The sequence below is a fragment of the Oryzias melastigma genome, linkage group LG16, assembly GCF_002922805.2.
Source record: "Oryzias melastigma strain HK-1 linkage group LG16, ASM292280v2, whole genome shotgun sequence".
Taxonomy (NCBI): Eukaryota; Metazoa; Chordata; class Actinopteri; order Beloniformes; family Adrianichthyidae; genus Oryzias; species Oryzias melastigma.
In genome coordinates this window covers 4,326,172-4,345,872 of record NC_050527.1, presented here as the reverse complement: position 1 = coordinate 4,345,872, position 19,701 = coordinate 4,326,172, and the positions used below count along the sequence as shown (strand labels likewise).

Genomic DNA, 19,701 nt, shown 5'->3' with positions numbered 1-19,701 from the left:
TTTGTTTTCCTTTTTTCCTCATAATTTTACCACTTTATTCGTGTAAATTCATTTTTTTATGTTGGCCCTATTATTCCATTGTACAAATCAAATACACAATATTTTTTTGGGCCCAAAGACTTTGAGTCCAAATGCTCTGGTTAATGGATTCAATTATTTTTAACTGTATATTTTGAACTGTCAAACATTTACAAAACATTAGAGGAAAAACAAGATTTTAAATTATGTTTTTAATGTCTTCCTTGTCCCACTATAAACACTACTTTTTAAATAACAGACATCACCGATAGAATTAAGAGAAAAAGTGAAAATCTGCATGAGCTTTTGAGACATATTTTTTTTTCCTTTTTGAGATAAATGATGAAATATTTTAAGTATTAAAATACTGACAAACTCTGCTCTACACTTTCAAAGATCTTGTTCTTAAACTTCACTCAATTTTTTTTGCCCAAATCTCCAGGAAATGGAGTTATAAATATCTAAATAAAATAAACATTTTTAAAACTATTTACAAAGCGCTTGTAATCTGATTATCATCATACACTACCTGTGTTTTGTCGACATTTTTGTTTTTTACATCTTTCTTTGAAAGTGCACTTTCTTGAACTGACTGACAACAAAAGAGAAGCAACACAAAGCCTGAGGACGCTGACGTACACCAGCTATCTTATTATCTGTGCTGGCAGCTGTCTGCACCAGCAAACCATGCTTGATGTCTTATCTAAATAACAAAACAAATGTAAATCCCTTTGGCCCTGTGATATAAAGCAAGAGAGAGTGAGACGTCACTCCCAAAAAGCTGAATGTAGCTATTGGGATGAGGTATATTGCCCATGCCTTATTGCCCCGTTGACTGCAAAGCAGAGTGAATTGCACTGTTTGGTGCTCACACAAGTGGTAATCAGTTGGAAGCAGGCTGGAGCATGAAAGCTGTTGATTATCATTAGAAAAGCCGCACAAAGGGATGCTTTTGGGTTGTAGTTTAGACTTGGTGCTGTTGGCCCATCCTTATTTTTCCTTTTTAAAATTATGAAAGAAGCCAATTTTTTAGGTAAAATGTGGTACCTATGTACACATAGTGACATTTGTTTCTAGAGTACTAAAGCAGTAAATTACCAACAAAAAAAGTCAAAAATAACCGCTGAGTCCTTCGCCTATAAACACCCTGATTCATTTTTCATAAAAAAATAAAATTATATGGAATACACCACAAAGTAGACCACGTAGTGCTTTTCTGGTGTTTTTCTGTGTCACCATCGGTTCTTTTGGGTTAAAATAAATAAATAAAAATTAAAGTTATTCATGATAACATTGTTTAAAGTACCACTCTTTTTATCATTAATCTTTTGTAAAGGTGTTTCCAGTGGTCTTTTAATTATGATTATGCTGTTTTTAGGCAATAAATTAAAACTTTTTCTAGGACATAGTTTCTGCAGAGTGGCAGGAGTTCATCAGTAATTTTCTCTGAGTTGTGGGTTCCGAGCCTGCCTTTATTTCCCATCATCCCACTCTCTCCGACTAGCTTACAACCTCTAGCAAAATTGGAGCTATTCAGCTGTACCGTTTTTATTCAGATGCTAGCTTGGACAAGGACAACAAAGATGGATCTATTTCTCTGCAAGTGGATGTATCAGAATGGAGCTGAGCAGGGAGCTCCTGATTGTGGGTTTGACGTGACAACTACAAGCTTTTTCTAACTCTATTTGTTTTGTGTCTTGATTTATAAAAATTTGAGTTAAATAAATACTCAGAAATGCAGTTTTAAGATTAATTTCCTTTATAGATGTCCTCTATCATTAAGAAAATGCTATCAGAACATGTTAAAAACACGATTTTTATTGGAGTGGCTCTGTAACCTCAAAAACAAAAACGTGTTTTGTGTGCACGCCTAGGATTTCACTGGACTCTAACCTTCCATGCTGGAAGCTGGCGCAGTCATTGAGAGGCAGGCTAAAAAGATAAGGCTGTTTAGGATTACTCAACTTTTTCAAGGTGGGGTGGGGGTGGGGGGGTGAACCAGTATTAAACAATCATGTTTCAAATGAAAAACAAACTGTAGTGTGGTATTACTGTAAGTATAGTTCAAGTATAATTTCACTCACACCATTACTTGTTATAATAACAGCTGTCCTGCAGATTTAAGCTCTTTTGAACGTTACGTTACTGCAGAGTCATGACATGTGTTGACAAGCACAAGAATCAGAAAAACAGTCTCGGAGCCCGAAACTCGGAAGCAAACTGTGAAAACAACCAGAACAAGTTAAGACACGGGAGACTAAGTCAAAGCAGTATTTAGTTGGACAAACAGCACGTTTCCCCTTCTCTCATATCACATCGTTTGAAGTCCATGAAAGGGGCCGTTCGATTGATCCATGACACCATATGGTCTGAGCAGTTATGTGCGTTTATGTGGGATTCCACAAAAAATCTCTAAAGACAAGTCAATAGTGTTTATATTTATCACTTTATTTCAAATAAGTTACACAAATTACAAAAAGGTCACAGTTTTGAACTTTCTTTAGTAAAAACAATATTTACATGTTTGACAAGTGCAGAGCTTTGCATCTTTTAAGCAATAAATATTTTCAACTGCATCATTGAAATTATAGCACGCCAAGACATCTAAGCTATTGTGTATCAAAGAAATGTAAACCAACAAGGCCAGGATCTTCTTCAGAGGGTAAATTTAGTTGGCATTGACATAGGACTGGTAGAGAGACATGAGCTGGGCTTGGAGGTCCTGTGCATAAGGGTCCAGCTTTTCTCTGAGGTCTTCAGCGTAGGGCGCCACCATCTGCTTCACCAGATTTGCTCGCTGACTGAGCTCCAGCTGAACCTTCTCGGTCATGGGAGCGACACTTTTTTGGAATTTCTGCAGGTGCTGGTCCACCTTCTGCTTCAGGTCATCAGTGTAAGGTCCCAGCTGGGCCTGCAGGTCCTTCACACTCTGCTCCAGGTTGCTCTTCAGCTCTTCGCTCTTCTGCAGCAAAGTTGCTCTCAGGGCCTCGGAGTCGGCGTAAGGGGACAGGTCCTGCTTGAGTTTTTCCACCCTCTGCTGGATCTGGGCCCTCATGTTGTCGGTGTAGGGCTCCAGCTTTCCTCTGACAGAACTGAGCTCCTGGGTCAGCACGTTCTTCAGCACGTCTGCCTCCTTTGTAATCCTGTTCATCACGTCCTGGGCTGCGGGGGACAGCTGCTCCTGCAGGGCCACTGCATACCTGCTGGCTACGTCAGCGCTCTCTGTCAGACGAGCACTAAAGGACAAAGTAATTTGGAGATCATCAGATCGCTGTCACACTTCAGACATCTGTCCCTGGAAAACTGATCACTGAAACATACTTGATTTCCTGTCCAATGGGGGACGTCTTGATCATATCGAGGGTGTCATCAGCTGTCTGTGTGGCTTTGGCAATGTAGTCCCAAAAAGCATCAGTAAGCACCTCAAGCTGAGGTTTGGGTTCATCAGCATAGAAAAGGTTGGCATGGCAACCTGTTGGATTGACAAATGTTTATTTACACCCATTGTCCTCACATTCATTATACAATTAAGAACTCACAACTTACCAGACAGCACAGCAACCGCTAGCACCACAAACACCTTCATGACGGCAATCTGCTGAAAGACACACACGGTTAACGACTTCTGGTCATCTGGAAAAACATGAACAACTTTCACATTTAGTCAGATGTACTTTTCTCACCGGCTATGAGCTTGTGTATCCCGCTGGGTTTAGTCTTTCAGTGAGTGCATCACTACTGCTTCCGTGTATATATAGTGAAGTCAGATGACACTTGTAAGCTAGAGGCCAAAGTCCAGAGTCCCTGCCATGCTGTCAAAACAATTCTTTTCCCATTTCTGCTATGGAATACCACGAGAAAATGACCTTCCTTTCAGAATCTGTCCACTTTTTAATGAACGTGGCATCACCTCCTTTGACCCACTTTTAAAAAGCTTTAGTAGACCACAGTAATTATTGGTCCACGTAGTCCAGCACCACCAGTCACTAGATAATTGCAGATAACTGTGCTGCACTAATGGACTCTATGTATCTCAAGGTCAGCAAGGTAGCATTTAATGGACACACTTTCATACTTAATTATGTTAAAATGTATTGATTGTGGAAATATGTCATTGTTGATATAATGATTTTGTAATTGTTTTCAACAGCAAAATATCTTTGTATCAGTTGAGGATTTGAAAATAAAATGATAAACTACAGTAAATTCCTAAATAATTTTTAATGATTAGATGAAAACTACTTTTATTTGTTAACATAAAATACCTTTTGAATATTGTGACACAGCACACACACACACACACACACATATATATATATATATATATATATATATATATATATATATATATATATATAAACTTGCATGCAAAACCACATTAATTTTTGTTTTACAAATAACAAGCCAAGATATTAAACATGAAAATGCTTATATAAATAAAAACCATACCTAAAAACAAAAATTCAAAAACAAAGATTCTGTTTTGGCTGCAGAATTGCTTTTATCCATCATCCATAGATCCAAAAAGGTACTGGAAACATTCCTAAGAGTATCTGGTCCATATTAACATGATAATATCCCATAGCTGCTGCAGATTTGTCGGCTCCACATCCATGATGCCGATCTCCCGTTCCACCACATCCCAAAGGTGATCTATTGGGTTGAGATCTGGTGACTGTGGAGGTCACTGAGTGTAGGGAACTCATAGTCATGTTCAAGAAACCAGTCTTGAGTTGATTCCAGTTATATGTCATGGTTCCTTATCCTGCTGCTGGTAACCATCACGCTATATACACTGTGCTCAATAAGGGGTGGACATGGTCATAGTAATGGGGTAGACATGGTCATAGTAATGCTGGGGCAATAGAAAAGTGTATATCGTGCCATTTCTCTTCTATCATTTATATCGTTTCTAAGCTAATTTAATCAATTATTACGCCAAATATATCATTAAATAGCCTGAGACAATTGTGCAAGTGTTGCCTCGTCAGTGTGTACTCAAAATATGTATAAAAGTGAAAATAAAGACAAATTAAAAAGAGATGCTTCACAAAGAAACTCTACGTAAAACTGCTTTACATTCTTTGATTCACACTTTTATGACAGGCTTAACGCTACTTAATGAGTGCAGAACAATGGATGCGGAAGAACTTGAAGTTGTTTCCCCGGAGCAGATACCCCAATGCAGGCAGCCCAAGAAGAAGCACTTTCAGCAAAAGAGAAGTACGTCTGTGATTTGGCTGCATTTTGGATTCAAGATGGCCGACGGTGAGTAGAAGACAGCAATATGTAAATTATGCTAGGAGGCTATTCCCGCGCCGATGCTAGCACAACAAACTATCTATCACTCAAGGAAAGTCCACAAAAATGAACATATGAGATTACAAAAAATAAATGATAAACCAAGCTGTGGAACAGGGCTGTAACAAGTATCCGAGTATACTCGGACTCTCGAGTAAGAAAATGTGTAATGTCCAAGATCGCTGATTCGAGATCTTTGTAAATATAGTAGAGCGTAGTAATAATGTTGATTTAGAATATGAACTAAAACAAAGCCGAATGTGCCATGCTTCTGTCACCGTAAGTAAACAAATCTTCAAAATAAAGTGTCAGTGAAGACTTAAAATGAAGTCTTCAAAGTAAGACTAGCGAGTTCTTTTTTCCATTCAAAAAATGAGACTGAAGTTTCACTCACTGAGAAAAAAAAAAATATTTATATATATATATAAGTTCATTTATATAGCTTCAACATTGAAGCTTTAGCTCCAGTGTTTTTATTGTTTTGGTAACTCTTTAACAGTTGATGTTATTCCACCGGAATTTTGTGCAAAAATGTGTTTTTCTACTCACAAACTTGAAACTGTTGTGCACTTAAAAAAATTTTTGTTTAAAAAATGCTTGTGACTATTCAATTATCTGTAACGTAAAATAGTCAGAAATGTAAGCTATGATACTTTTTTTAGAGAACAACTAAAAATATACTTTATTTTTGTATATCGTCACATATATTGTTATTGTGATATAAAATAATTTATATTGTGATATACATTTTTTTCCATATTTCCCAGCACTACTTCATAGGTTAATTGGTTATTCTAAATTGGTGTGAATGTGAGTGTGTATGGTTGTGTAATTGAGGCCCTACAGCAGACTGGGGACCTGTCCGGGGTGTCCTTACCTCTGCCCATCAGTACCTGGGTTAGGCTCTGGCACACCCGTGACCTCGAAAGGGACAAGCAGCTAAGAAGAATGAATGAACAATCACATTTTTCTGCTTTACAAAAACAAAGTCAAAATATTTTACATAAAAATGTTCATTTAAAGTGGAATCATGCATAGAAACATTTTTTAAACCACAGAAATGTTGCAAATATGGATGATCTTTAGTGGTGATTGGGTTATAGCTCCTGGTGTTGTGGTGCACTGTGCATTTTACCAGGTAAGTCACTGATTTCAGACCAAGTTCAGCCACAATTCATGTGCTGCATGATGGGAATCCACCAAAAAGAAATCTGACACATTGTCTTTTTTCTTGTTTATGTAGAAGTGAAAAAAATGCCATTAGCAAAAAGCACTTTAAGTGTTCATCAAACAAACTGTTCACAGTTATTGAACACTTAAGAACAAAAACAAAAAATTAAAAGGCTAAATATTATCTTAAAAACATACATTTAAAGCAATTTAACAGGGTGTCATTATTCACAGCTAAAATCACACAATACCAGTTTGAATGACCCATGAAACAGTTGAGTTCCATTAACTAAACAGTGATTTTTCTTGTGTGAGAGACGAGCTACTTTGTCCCTGAGAGGCTGACAGTGCATTATGCTGCTAACCTTTGGTCAGACCGACACATAGGCTAGCTGGAAACTGGCACGTCACAGAAACTATTAATTACTCTGATGCAAGTTCAGAGGTGATAAAAATTGCACGTTTGAAGTTGAACCATAAAAATGTTAATTTATTCATGGAATAATTTTTTAGAGTGAATGAAAAAAAAAGACAGACAGTATCGTTAAGTATTTTTTAGCCAGCTCCGGTGAGGAATATGTATTTATGTGTACCACAACATCAACAACTATAGTTATACATAGAAATTCCAAACAGAACACCACGGATGTGAAGGTGTGGGATCTGGGACACAAAGCCAGTTAGCATATTTATGTAACAGTAGGGGCTTTTGTGTGTGTATGTGTGTGTGTGTGTGTGTGTGTGGCTCTCAGGTACAATTTTTCAGTGGAGATACAAGAGGGTGAGGCAAGGTGACAACAAGACACAACCTTTTGGACTTTGCGATCATTGCAGTTTTGCTGCCTATATAAGCTGCAGAGTCTCATCAGCTCAACACAAACACAACCAAGTGGATTTACAGACACACTTGCAATCCAAGGTAAGAAGAAGACATTGGCTAAACTGTCATCTTATTGGCTGCTTGGTGGAACTCTTCTAAAAGGATCCCTTTCATTCTCTGTCCTCATAGGGTGTAGGAGTCATGAAGGTCCTTGCTGTGCTTGTCCTTGCCGTTTTTACTGGTGAGTATGTTCGACGGAGACGACAATTTCTTGAATATGTCGAGTTTCATGGATTTTTAAAGTTTCTCATCAAGCCCAATATTGTCTTGCTTTTTACAGGCTGCAATGCCAACCTCTTCTATGCTGATGCCCCAAAGCCTCAGCTGGAAGTGCTGACTGATGCTTTCTGGGACTATGTTAGCAAAGCCACCCAGACTGCTGATGACACACTGGAGATGATCAAGAAGACCCAGTTTGGGCAGGAAGTCAGGTAGTGCACAAAACATCAAGCAGTATGCTCTTAACTATCAAAGCAATATTCCTGTCAACTGACTGGTGTTTTGCTTTTCATCCAGTGCCCGATTGACAGAAAGTGCAACCCTGGCAAACGAATATGCAACCTCCATTCACGAGCAGCTTCCCCCTGAAGCCAAGCAGCTGATCACCAAGGTCACCACCGAGGCCGACGTGTTGAGAGAGCGCGTGAACCAGGAGCTGACCAAAGCCAGGGAGAACCTGGAGCCCTATGCCGAGACCTTGAGATCTAACATCGAGCAGAGAGTGGAGCAGCTCAAACAGGAGCTGGCACCCTACACCGAATCCCTGGATTCCGAGACCCTGAGGGCCACCCTGATGCAGAAGAGCGAGGAGCTTAAGGCTAACCTGGAGCAGAGCGTGAAGGACCTGCAGACCCAGCTGGGACCTTACACCGAAGACCTGAAGCAGAAGGTGGACCAGCACCTGCAGGATTTCAAGGAGAGAGTGGCACCAATTAGCGTTAGAGTCCAGAGTGAGATCGGTCAGAGAGCCCAGCAAGTGAAGGAAATGGCAAGCCCCTACGTTGAACAGATGAGGGAAAGGCTGGACCCCTACGCCCAGGACCTCCAGGCTCGTCTCACCAGCCTCTATGACTCCTTCGTCAAGTCCAGTTAAATCCATCTCCAGCTCACCCTAAATACAAAGAAACTGCACCTACCATCAAACAGCTCCCTGACATTATCAGACAAGTGTCATAAATAGCAAATATGTATTGGTCTGTGACCTCACTCTGTTCCCTGTCTAAAATATGAAAATAAACTAAAAGCAAACACCGGCTAGTCTATTGTTTTTTTGGGGGTTTTTTTTGTGCTTAGAACAGCAACTTTTTTGGGGAAAAAGAAGTGCAACATTACTGCACTTGGTTCACATTTTGTTGCAAACAGGAAACAATAAAGCAATAAAAAAAGAGACAAAGCAAGAGAAAAATACATATTTTAATAATGGGAGAGATGCTTGATTTATTTGACGTGAATCTAATATTTTTTCCTTCTGAAACTTTTAACCCACAACCTTAACTAATGAAAGCACTTGACACGACGCTCAGGAAATGATATCATTCTAACAAAAATAAATACCTCCCTGTGGTTACTTTGGTTTAATCCAACAAAATCCATCTTTTGACTCACCCCTCAAACCAGACATGCTTTCTCCAGGAAAAGAGAAAGCCAGTACAGTTTGTTGGATTGTGCCACCTCAGTTTGTCTTCTTTTCTTAGCTGTCACTTCAACGTCAGTCTGGTACAGAAAGGCACCGAGTTATTGAAAAACGAAAAAGAAAGAAAGGCATAATCTTATCTGATCTGACCTGTTATCCTTTGTTTCTTTTCTACAAAATAAACTAAAACATGTAAATGAAAAAAAATGTTGCATTCTACATCAAATATATGTAGAAAGTTTCACACTGAAGATGTACCAACAGTCTTGTAAGTTCAGTTCAGTACCCCCAGCTATGGCACACCCCCGAAAAAAGTGTGTACGCACGACATGTTTAGGTTTGTCTCTGCACGCCTGACTGTTCCTAATCCTGTCCTGCCTCCACTTTCTTTTTAATTTGTTTTCCATTTTGTGCTTCCAGCCCTGCTGGCAGGTCACTCCTACGCTCCCTTCCTCGGTAGCAAACAACATTCTTCTGACCTGCTCCTAGCTGTCTCTGCACACGAACACTGAGCTCTGGCTTCTCATCCGTCCTAATGATGTTTTTTAAGATAGACGCATGAAAAGCAGCACACCTCTACTTTTTATGGTTCGGTGGATCAGAACAAAAAAAATATATTACCCTGAACCAGGTTATGAAGCACTGCAATGGATAAAAGTGTTTTGAATTCAGAAACACACGTTTTCTGCTTCTGAAGGGGTTATGAGAAGAAGAGTAATAAGACGCACAAGACTGATTTAGTCAAAGTTTATTTATCTGGGTGCTTTGGTTCAATGGTGTAAAAGCTTGTTGGACTAAACTGCAAACGAATCTCCATGCAGGACTCCAAGAGGAAATTCATCAAAGACAGAAAATGCTTTTTATTTTCATTCAAGAATAAAAAAAAAAGCCCATAAGAGAAAAGTGTGACTTGAGAAATATTTTGATTAATAATATTACAGTTTTGGGGGAATTGTCCATCGCTATTTTGGCCAATGAGCCAAAATTTTCCAAGAGGACCTGGTGGCAGACAAGATGGCGGCTGAAAATCATCCATCCATCCATCCATCCATCTTCCTGACCGCTTCCTCCCTTTCGGGGTCGCGGGGGTGCCGGAGCCTATCCCGGCTACTGATGGGCGAAGGCGGGGTACACCCTGGACAGGTCGCCAGTCTGTCGCAGGGCCTCAATCACACACACATCCACTCTCACATGCACACCTAGGGGGAATTTAGAGTCACCAATCAACCTACAAAGCATGTTTTTGGACGGTGGGAGGAAGCCGGAGTCCCCGGTGAAAACCCACGCATGCACAGAAAGGTCCAAGGAATTGAACCGGGGCCTTCTCGCTGTGAGGGAAGAGCGCTAACCACTGTGCCACCGTGCAGCTCGCTGAAAATCATTAGAAGGAAATTCCACAAGATTTCAGAGTTGTAGCCACTTTTATTAAAACTTTTTAATGTGAATAAATTGCTTAGTGTTCATGGTTAGCTTAAAATGTGTCAAAAGAGGGTAAACGCTTTATTGATTTTAGAAAGGATTTTAACAAAAGTGTTCAGATTTGTATATAACCGCTAAGACTTTTACTGGGAGCTTTAGCTCCCAGTAAACCGCTGACCGCTGTTAACTTCAACCCTTTACGCGATCAACGTGAATCAGCTTATTCTGTCGGGAGGAAAAGCGGCTTTATGCTGGAAAATAAACTTTATATAATGTATTGTATATCGGTGAAAAGCTGCTTTAAAGTGTTGCGTACGAGAGCAAAACCACTTTTCTCTGCAGATCAGATCAGATCTGTGAGGAGGATGATTATGTTCCGGTTCTAGACTTCCTTCCAGCTAACGATTTCCAGCCACCATCTTGTTTGCCACCAGGTCCCACTCAAAGTTTTTGGGCTTATTGGCCAAAATAATTTTTTTCTCATGTTATTTATTTATTTATTTTTTAATAATAAACTATGACTGCAAAGCAAATAAAGGTTATATAGAATTTGAAGTGTCTCAAGAAAGAAAAGGTGATTGTCTTGCATATGTTCCAACAGTTTGTAATGTTGACTTGATCTATTACTCATACTGAATGCTACAATGTGTATGATGCAACTCAATTATTCTGTTTTTATTTGCATATACATAAAACTAAAAAATATATGAAATCAGGGTGAATGGGAAATATTGACCTCTCAAGAAAAAAAAAAATATCATGTGTCTATCTGATTTCTCCTCTGTCATTATGAGAATATGAATTTTGGATTCCCCTGTTTGCATGCTTGCTTATAAAATCTGATCACAAAAGAAATTGGAAAATGATCTGATATTTGGCGTGCATGCAAACATCTTCACTGTAGGGCAGTTTGATATGCTCCCATGAGTCAAGTCAAGTCAAGTCAAGTCAGCTTTATTGTCAAATATGCTGAAAATCCAAGATAAACAGCACAGATGAAATTCATTTCCTCTCATCCCTCAGTGCAAACAGCAATAATTACAACAATAAGCGCAAAAAAGGACGTAAAAAAAAAAAAACACACACGAAAACGGGAGAATGAATGCATGAATGCACTTTAAAAAGCCTTCACTGATGTTCATGTTTTTGACACTCCCTGCTCAAATTATTTTGGTTTCAATGAGCCTCTTGACTTCATCAAAAATAGCAAACAGACAGAAATCCATATTTGCAGACAACACAGATTGTTTGCCAATATGTAGCATTGTGTAAGTCTTTCTTGTAAAGTTCTATAATTTTTCATTGAAAATAATTTGTTAAAATGTGCAGTATTATATTTTGTGTAGACACTTTGTCAGTGTGTCATTTGAATAAGCTTAAATCATGATATAAATTTAACAAAAAATGTGTTTACTTTTGTTTTCACAGTAATGAGACAATATGCAGATGATAGATAGTTTTTGCAAAATGTACCTAAAGAGAATCATCTTTAAACACTTTAGATCCAGTGGTACGTTTTCAAGGTAAGAGATTGACTCCTGCAGTGACCTGGTACTGTATGCTTCAAACAGGTCTCCCAAATGTTTGGATGTTTTGCCTCCATCAGCTGACACCATCCTGACTCAGAGAAAAATAATGTGTTTGGATGTTCTGAAAGCTGCAAACCATAAAAGTTCAAGTTTGGAAAATTTCTGACGCTTTCAACCTTTCACTTGAATCTGACTCATTTAAAGTGATGACTGTCTGTTCTAGGAGTTAGATCATCACTCCAAAAACAACCTTCTGGGGTGACTTTGGGTCATAGCCTCTAACTCTGACCTTTCACATAATCTCCTGACATTTTTATCATGGAGCAGGGGGAGAAGTATGTCAACGTTCACTGTCTCTTAAAAAAATAAAAACATCTTTGCTTCTGTTTGGTTTCCTCATTCTATTAAAGATACATCTTGAAGAAAAAAATAAAATGTTTTACACTACTTACAAAATGTCTTTTTATTTGTAAATCAAAAATCTTTGGAAAATCGTGACAAAGGATTTCTGATGTTGGAAATATAAAAAGCAAAGTGTTCATTAAACTACTTTTTAGCTTAAAAAACATACACGTTTAATGATCTTTGAACTTAAAGATAGCCCAATTTCAGAGTAAGAGTTCTTAAATGACATTTTTTTAGTAAAAAATTGTTTCTAAATACACTTTCTTTACAACAGAAACCGTTTTGTCAGCACAAGTTCTGTCTCAGGACAGAAGACATTTGTCCAAGAACAAAAGATTAATTCAGTTCAGTCTTCTAATCACTAAACAGACACTTCACCTGTCTGGGTTATCACACTGTAATCCTATCATGTTCTCAGAAAATTACCTCCACAGGCCGATGACCTTTGTCCTGCGTCAGTTTCTGCTTTACAGTACAACAAGGCCAAGTAGGGGGCAAAGGTATTTACACATGGCCACTGATGGAATCAAACTTTGATCTGACAATAAAAATGATGTCATCTAATCAATCATTTAAAATAGATTCATAAATCCTGCAAATTAAAATAGACCAACCACAAATCTGTTAAAAATAATGATTGTTAGAAAACCAACTTTGATTTCTACAAAGCTAATCTTACAATAACTTTTTCAAAAATTTTACCAATTTTTAAAACAGTTTTTCAAACTAGAACTGATTGAATTTATCAAGGAATGTTTAATCAGAGCAGTTTACCATTCAATAAAAGGCTTCTTTTTGAGAGACAAAATAATAGTATAAAAGTTGTGAGAGTTTAAAAGCAGAGAACATGATTTATTTCATTTTAAACCAAAATCTTAGATTTTGCTTTTTTATTTGTATGTTTTTTTTGTAAAGAAAACTCAATAAAATAGATTACAGCTAGATAAATTCATCTCTTTCTGTGTGGCTCTTGATTTACTTCTTTTAATCACGTTTTTCTTTATAATCCATTCCTTATAATACTTCTTTTGAGAAGTGGGATTGCTCGGTGTCTGCATGCCCAAACATGAAAACACAAAAGCACAGATGTGCATTTCAGGGCTTTATCTGCTAATCACATGCACAAACTGAGGGCATCAGTAGTTAAGTGAATGAGGTGTGAAAGCTGAGAGACATTTAAATGAAAAAAGTCCTTTTAAAATAGCGAGATGTTTAAAAAGTGTTGGTGACATAACAGAAACACAAAATTAGAAACGGGGATTGTTTCATTTGTTTTGGAGTAAAACTTGATAAAAATAAAAAAAGGGGGGCAAAAACTTTGTATACAAATACAGAAATATATGCATTTCTAACTTTAAGAATATTATAAAAATGAGAATTCTTAAATATTGTTCATACCTTATAACGTTTTTTTAAATGTGCATTTAATTTGTGCGTTTTCTTCTTTTTTGATGGCATAATGTCTGATTTTCGCTTAAAACATTTTTTTTTGTAAACAGAAACACGTGACAGCAGTTTGTTTAAAAAAAAAAAAAAAAAAGAAAGTGAAAAACTCATGGTTCCCACTTGTTGATGTTGTGTTCAGTCATGCGCACTAACGGAGCAGCCAGCCAGGTGAGAGCGCGGGTCGTTGCGTGCAGACAAACGGGACTGTGCGGACAATCATCACCACGTGAACGTGCGCGCGCGCGCGCGGTCCCCGCCCGCCCCACCCCCGCGCAGCCTCCCGGTTATAAAAGCCCTCAGCCACCGATCCGGGAGCACGGCTGAAGCTCGACCTCCCAGGTGAGTGACAGAGCTGCGATGATGCAACACTTCTATTTATACGTTTCAATTTGTATTAGAGTTTAAAACTATTGTGTTTAAATGATTTTACTGTGTTTCTCAGGTGTTTCTGTCTCCTTAGCAACCATGAAGGCTGTAGCTCTGATCCTTGCCCTGGCAGTCATCACTGGTGAGTGTTTTTGGCTCATTTGGAGTAAACATCCTTACAGTTGAACGTGGGTTTGCTCATCCATGTTCTCATGTGTCTGTGACAGGCTGCAATGCCCGTGCTGTGCGCCAGGCTGAAACCTCCATGACCCGTGTGGAGGACAGCGTGGACCGCTTCTGGCAGTACATCCAAGGCCTGAGCAAGGATGCTCAAGCAGTTGTGGACACCATCACCGCCGGACAGATGAAAGCAGAGTTGGAGTAAGTAAAGATGATGCAATTTCCTCCTGCTTTTCAATAGCTTGAGTTCTGTTTTCAGTCTCTGAAGTTCTGGTTTTCTCTACTTCTAGGAGCCTGATCACTCAGACCATGACAGAGGTGGCAGAGTACAAAGAGAGTGCCCTGAGCAAGCTGGGGCCTCTCACTACTAGCACCAGTGGCCAGGTGAATGAGGACCTCAAACTTCTGATCAATAAGCTGCAGAAGGACATGACCGATGCTAAGGACCGCAGTACTGAGTACCTGGGAGAGCTCAATACCATGGTGACCCAGAATGCCGATGATGTACGCAGCCGCATCACCGCCTACACCAACAAGCTCAGGAAGCGTCTGATCAAAGACACCGCAGAGATCCGCGAGTAAGTCAGACCCTCCTCTCAAATCTGACCCGTTTCTCATCAAAGTGAAACTGAATCGGCTTGTCCTTTCTTTCAGGGCCGTGGCCACTTACATGGGGGAGGTTCATTCCCGCGCCACCCAGAACGCAGATGCTGTCAGGGAGCAGGTTGAGCCCTACCTCGCGCAGGCCGGCGACGCTGCCAACAAGAAGCTGAGCGACATCACCTCTGTCCTCGATGCCCAGGGCGACACCATCAGGACCCAGCTGGAGAACAGCATGAGGGAGCTGCGCACCTCCATGGACACCAGGCTGGAAGAGCTCACCGAGCTGATTGTCCCCTATGCCACCAAGATCCGTGAGCAGTTTGAGGAGGTCATGACCAAGGTCAAGGATACCACCATCCAATAAAGACACAGAGGGTTTTCGGAGGGTTAGAGAAAGAAACATGTATACAAATGATTTCTATAAACCTTGATAAAAGACGGGGTTCAAGTTACTGACTGTACATTGTTGTGGATGAAGAGAAGGAGGGGGGTTTCTACTTTGACCACTGTAAACCACTTTTTTTACTCTAACAAATAGTTTGCTTTTCTACTTAAAACTGTAGCAATACCTGTTTTTTTTTTTACATTTTGCTGCTTGAACCTCATACTGGGATTCCAGTCCGTTCCAACACTTTCATTTCAATCAATGCACTGACGACGCTGAACCGCCTTTCCTAGATTCTCCAGAGTTAAGGCAGGAAAGGCTGACTTTGATGACAATCGGTGAGAAACGTGGCTGTCGTGCTTCCTGGGCTTTATTGCACAGCGATCTGTGAATGCACAACCTGTGACTGTTATGCATCAGACTGTTGAGTGAATAAAAACCTGAAAAAAACCCTTTTGGTGTTGTTGTGCTGTGTTCTTCCCTCCTGAAACCTGAAACACAACATATATTTATTATTTAGGATCAGATCTAGTTACAGTGAGTGCTCCACTACGCAGCACAGTGAAAAAAAAACCTGAAATGATGGTTTCACCAAATGAGTACAATGAATATGTTTCACCCAATAACCCCTGCAGTGACCACATTAGAGTGATTGATTTAAGCCCAATAAACATGCAAACGAAGTTAGTTGGGCATTATAGCATGAAGATTCCATTAATTTGCTATCTGAGGCAATGTGACACACTATTTGCCCATTTCTCAGGTAAATATGGTCTGATGAAATTACCAGTCGGGTGATGCTGAACTGCCAATCAGCACAAAGCCTTTAAAGTAGTCTGGTTTGTCCCACGCTTGTGAGTGGTTCCCCTCTTAAACCCGTACCCCACCTCCTTTCCGTCTCACTTGGGTGCAGATGAATGAGTGGGCCTGCTGGAGGTTTCGTCCCGCCTTCTCCCTGTTTACTCTCCACCCCCTCAGCCTGATGTTTCTCCAGTTGGGGCTTGTCAGGATCTGGGCTCAGATAACTTTTTCTCGATCCCAGCAGCCTTCAGGGAACACTCTGTCCCACAGATTTCCTTATCCTTGGTGACAGTGTAGCAGTTTAAACCTAATTTTACGTAACAGTTCCATTGCATGTAACGACAAGCACAGTTAACAGTTTTTCCTCCAATTTTCAGTCTGAATTAAAAAAGTTAAGCACAAATTTAGTCTCAATTTGTCTTCATCGAGAAAGTATTAAAGCGAAAGATGTTAAATGCTTAAATGCAAAGATGCACTTTTTTTTTTTTTTTGCTCACTGTACTTCCCAAATACTCCGTCTGTCAAACACAGCAGGACTCAGAGTCCAACAGATGACACTATTTGCCCCCTGTTCATGTTACCCCCCCTTTCTGACCCGTGGTTGTGCAAAAGTTGCAGCTGTGCTTTCTTTAATGCAAGTTTGAGTAAACTATACAGTACGTGCCCCAGAAAAGAAGACGTATAAGGTGTCAGGAAGGAACACAATGGGAACTTTAAAAAAAAAGAAAATGTAGCACTCTGTCAGGATTTTGGTTATTTTTGATCAAATGTGACGATTATTGATTAATTCAAAAGCTTGAAAAACAAATGTTGCCAAACCAAACTTGTTAAATTGAATAAATTTAGAGCTTTTTTCAATGAAAGCAGGTGATGAAAACATGTTTACCACATATATCTGTGTGAAAGGGTACTGCATGTGCGTTGAGGGAGTGACTAACTACGACCAGATGTTTATCTCCTATAAAATTGCTCCATCAAGGAAATGTTTTTTTTTTTTTCCCGAAATGAAACTCCTTGCAGACAGTTGTGTAAGAGTCACTCATGGATGGGGGCAAACAGGAAGACCCACAAGCATCCTGCTAGTTCAGCCCTTCTGCTCTGTCTGTTTCTATACGGTGTCCGCACTTTGAAATTCCCCTTTAATGTAACACTAACCCCCTCCATTCTGAAATATTTAGCAGATGCTAGCAGGCCCGCAACTGCAAGTAACCCCATGTACAGATGCCCCTGCTGAGATTTTACCTCATCTTACAACCCCTTCTCCCCCTTCCCATTTTCTTCAGATCTGGCACACAGCACAAGTCACCGCGGGGGCCTTGGCCAAACACACAAAAAACAGCTTTTATGTTAAGCTTGTTATTGAAAATTGGGAGCACACCAGACACGCACTTTCACACTCCATGCCTCCTGCAATTATTCAAGGGGAGCTTGCATGCACGCAAGTGAAAGCCCGTGCACACCCACAGTCCATTTCATTACAAAAGAAACCAAGATTGAGCTTTTCAATAATAATATGTGAATGCTGAGGCATGCAAAGGCTCGTTTACCTCAATTGTAGGTTGTTCCTGACTGCGTTAGCACCTTTTAGGGCCAAGTCATCAGTAACAAATGGGCTTTTACCTCTTTGAAAGCATATAAGTTGCATAAAGAAGCTCTGTCTGATGCAGATTTTTGCCATTAAGCTCATTCTTTCATTAAATGAAGGGTTACTGCAGTGCTTGAAACTTTACTTTTTGTTTTTTGCAGAGTTATGACAAAGTGCTGCTTTGTCTGAGTTACTTCCCTTTTAAGAAAAGGAAGGCCTGGAAAATGCAGACATCAAATGTCGCAATAAATGTGGAAATAGAGCGCTAAATTTAAAATCGACAAAATCGGTTTGAGTTCATGAAGTGTCAGTGCCTTCTGTCCTCAAAACAAAGCAAACAAAGCAATGTGCAAACTATTTCTAAAGTTTTTTTTTTTTTACTTTATTCATGTTTTTTTTAATTTGAAACAATTTAAGAACACAAATCCCCTTAAAAGAAGCAATGGCAAATTTTAAGCCTCATATTAACACTTCACAAAATGTGAGTATTTACTATTATTTGTAATAGGAGATTACTTTACTTTTATTGGAATGAAAGGATTTCAGAACCTTAAATTGCTGGTTTAACTAGAATTTTTTTTTTTTTGTGAGGCAAATGATTAACTGTGACCCAAATAAAATAGTTCAAAGGTTTCGGGTCAACTGGACTATTTTGTGCTTTCCATAAAAAGTCACACTTTCAATAACCAAATGAGTGAATAAAAATGAAAAGAAAATATAGTCAAAGCATTGATGACGTTAAAAATAATTACATTTATTTGAAATATTTTTTTTCCTCTAAAATTTGCTTTTGTTAAAGAATTCTTCATTTGCAGCAGTTCCAGCATTGCAGACTTTTTCTACTCTGGTTAGAGCCTGTTTGTGCTGTTCTCTGAAGAGAGTAATCCACACAGTTGAAGGAAATCTTCAGTTTCTTAGCTTTCTAGTTGTTAGTTTGTTGAGGTAATCTAGATTAATTTTATTCCACTCTTCTCCCACAAGAAGCTGCTCCCTCAACATCTCAGTAGAATTTAGATCTGGTGACTGCGCTGGTTACTCTATTACGTTACCCCCACCTTGCTTGACAGATGGCGTTAAGCACTGTTCCACTATCTTTTCAGTTGTTCTCTTATAAATGTTCTTCTGTGTGTTCCAAACACCTCAAACTTCAATTCATTCGTTCATAACACTTTTTTCCCAATCTTCCTCTTTCCAATGTCTTTGTTCTTTGTTTTTGTAAGCCTGTTTTAGATTTGGCTTTTTCTTTGCCAATCTGCCCTAAAGCCCATCATCCCGAAGCCTCTAACTGTAGACGTTGACACTGGCGTTTTGCGGGTTCTATTCAATAAAGCTGCCAGTTGTGGACCTGTGAGGCGTCTATTTCTCGAACTGGAGGTTCTAATGAACTTTTTGTCTTGCTCTGTTGTGCAGCGGGGCATCCTCCCACTTCGTTTTCTGGTTAGAGCCTGTTTGTGCTGTTCTCTAAAGAGAGTAGTACACACTGTTGAAGGAAGTCTTCAGTTTCTTGGCAATTTCTCTTGGAGTAGCCTCAATTTCTGAGAACAACGATAGACTGTCGATTTTTTACATGAAATGTCTTTTTTTGTTTTGGCCATTTTGAACCTTTAATCAACCACACAAATGCTCCAGATACCCAGACAACTCAAAGGAAGGTCATTTTGATTGTTTCTCGAACCAGCCAAACTATTTCAACTGTGCTAACATGATTGCACCAGGGTTTTCTAACCATCTTTGAGCTTTCTGACACAATAAGCAAACACATTGTACTATTAGGACACTGGGGTTAATGAAAATGGGCCTGTAGAAGCTAATGCACCTAAAACCAGAAATTTGCTGCTAGAATAATTATTTTTAAATAATTTACAGCATTAATACTGTCTAGAGTGTATTTATGATACATTTAAAGTTATTTTTATTGAAATAGATAGTTTTTTCTTTCAAAAATAGGAACATTTTGAAGTGACTTCAAATTTGTGAACA

At 39.2% G+C, this 19,701-nt stretch overlaps 3 protein-coding genes across 5 annotated transcripts; 2 read left to right on the top strand and 1 right to left on the bottom strand.

The window, feature by feature from the left end:
• Positions 1-2,445: 2,445 nt before the first annotated feature.
• LOC112143599 (apolipoprotein A-I) lies at positions 2,446-3,856 on the bottom strand. Of its 2 annotated transcripts, none has more exons than XM_024267683.2 (4): positions 3,702-3,856; positions 3,565-3,613; positions 3,340-3,490; positions 2,446-3,254 (listed from the first exon to the last, which is right to left on the bottom strand). In XM_024267683.2, the coding sequence occupies exons 2-4, from the start codon at positions 3,602-3,604 to the stop codon at positions 2,687-2,689; spliced, it is 759 nt and encodes a 252-aa protein (XP_024123451.1). In that variant the 5' UTR covers positions 3,605-3,613; positions 3,702-3,856; the 3' UTR covers positions 2,446-2,686. The 2 variants fall into 2 exon arrangements, with proteins under 2 accessions (XP_024123451.1, XP_024123452.1); XM_024267684.2 differs by having other exon boundaries at positions 3,565-3,616; positions 3,702-3,769.
• Positions 3,857-7,300: 3,444 nt separating this feature from the next.
• On the top strand, positions 7,301-8,622 carry LOC112143598 (apolipoprotein A-I). Its single transcript, XM_024267682.2, has 4 exons — positions 7,301-7,408; positions 7,499-7,550; positions 7,650-7,800; positions 7,886-8,622. Exons 2-4 carry the CDS (start codon positions 7,511-7,513, stop codon positions 8,460-8,462), a joined length of 768 nt encoding a protein of 255 aa, XP_024123450.1. The 5' UTR covers positions 7,301-7,408; positions 7,499-7,510; the 3' UTR covers positions 8,463-8,622.
• A 5,375-nt stretch (positions 8,623-13,997) lies between these two features.
• On the top strand, positions 13,998-15,785 carry apoeb (apolipoprotein Eb). Of its 2 annotated transcripts, none has more exons than XM_024267679.2 (5): positions 13,998-14,140; positions 14,244-14,309; positions 14,395-14,548; positions 14,638-14,925; positions 15,002-15,785. In XM_024267679.2, the coding sequence occupies exons 2-5, from the start codon at positions 14,267-14,269 to the stop codon at positions 15,312-15,314; spliced, it is 798 nt and encodes a 265-aa protein (XP_024123447.1). In that variant the 5' UTR covers positions 13,998-14,140; positions 14,244-14,266; the 3' UTR covers positions 15,315-15,785. The 2 variants fall into 2 exon arrangements, with proteins under 2 accessions (XP_024123447.1, XP_024123448.1); XM_024267680.2 differs by having other exon boundaries at positions 14,077-14,140; positions 14,262-14,309.
• Positions 15,786-19,701: the final 3,916 nt, after the last annotated feature.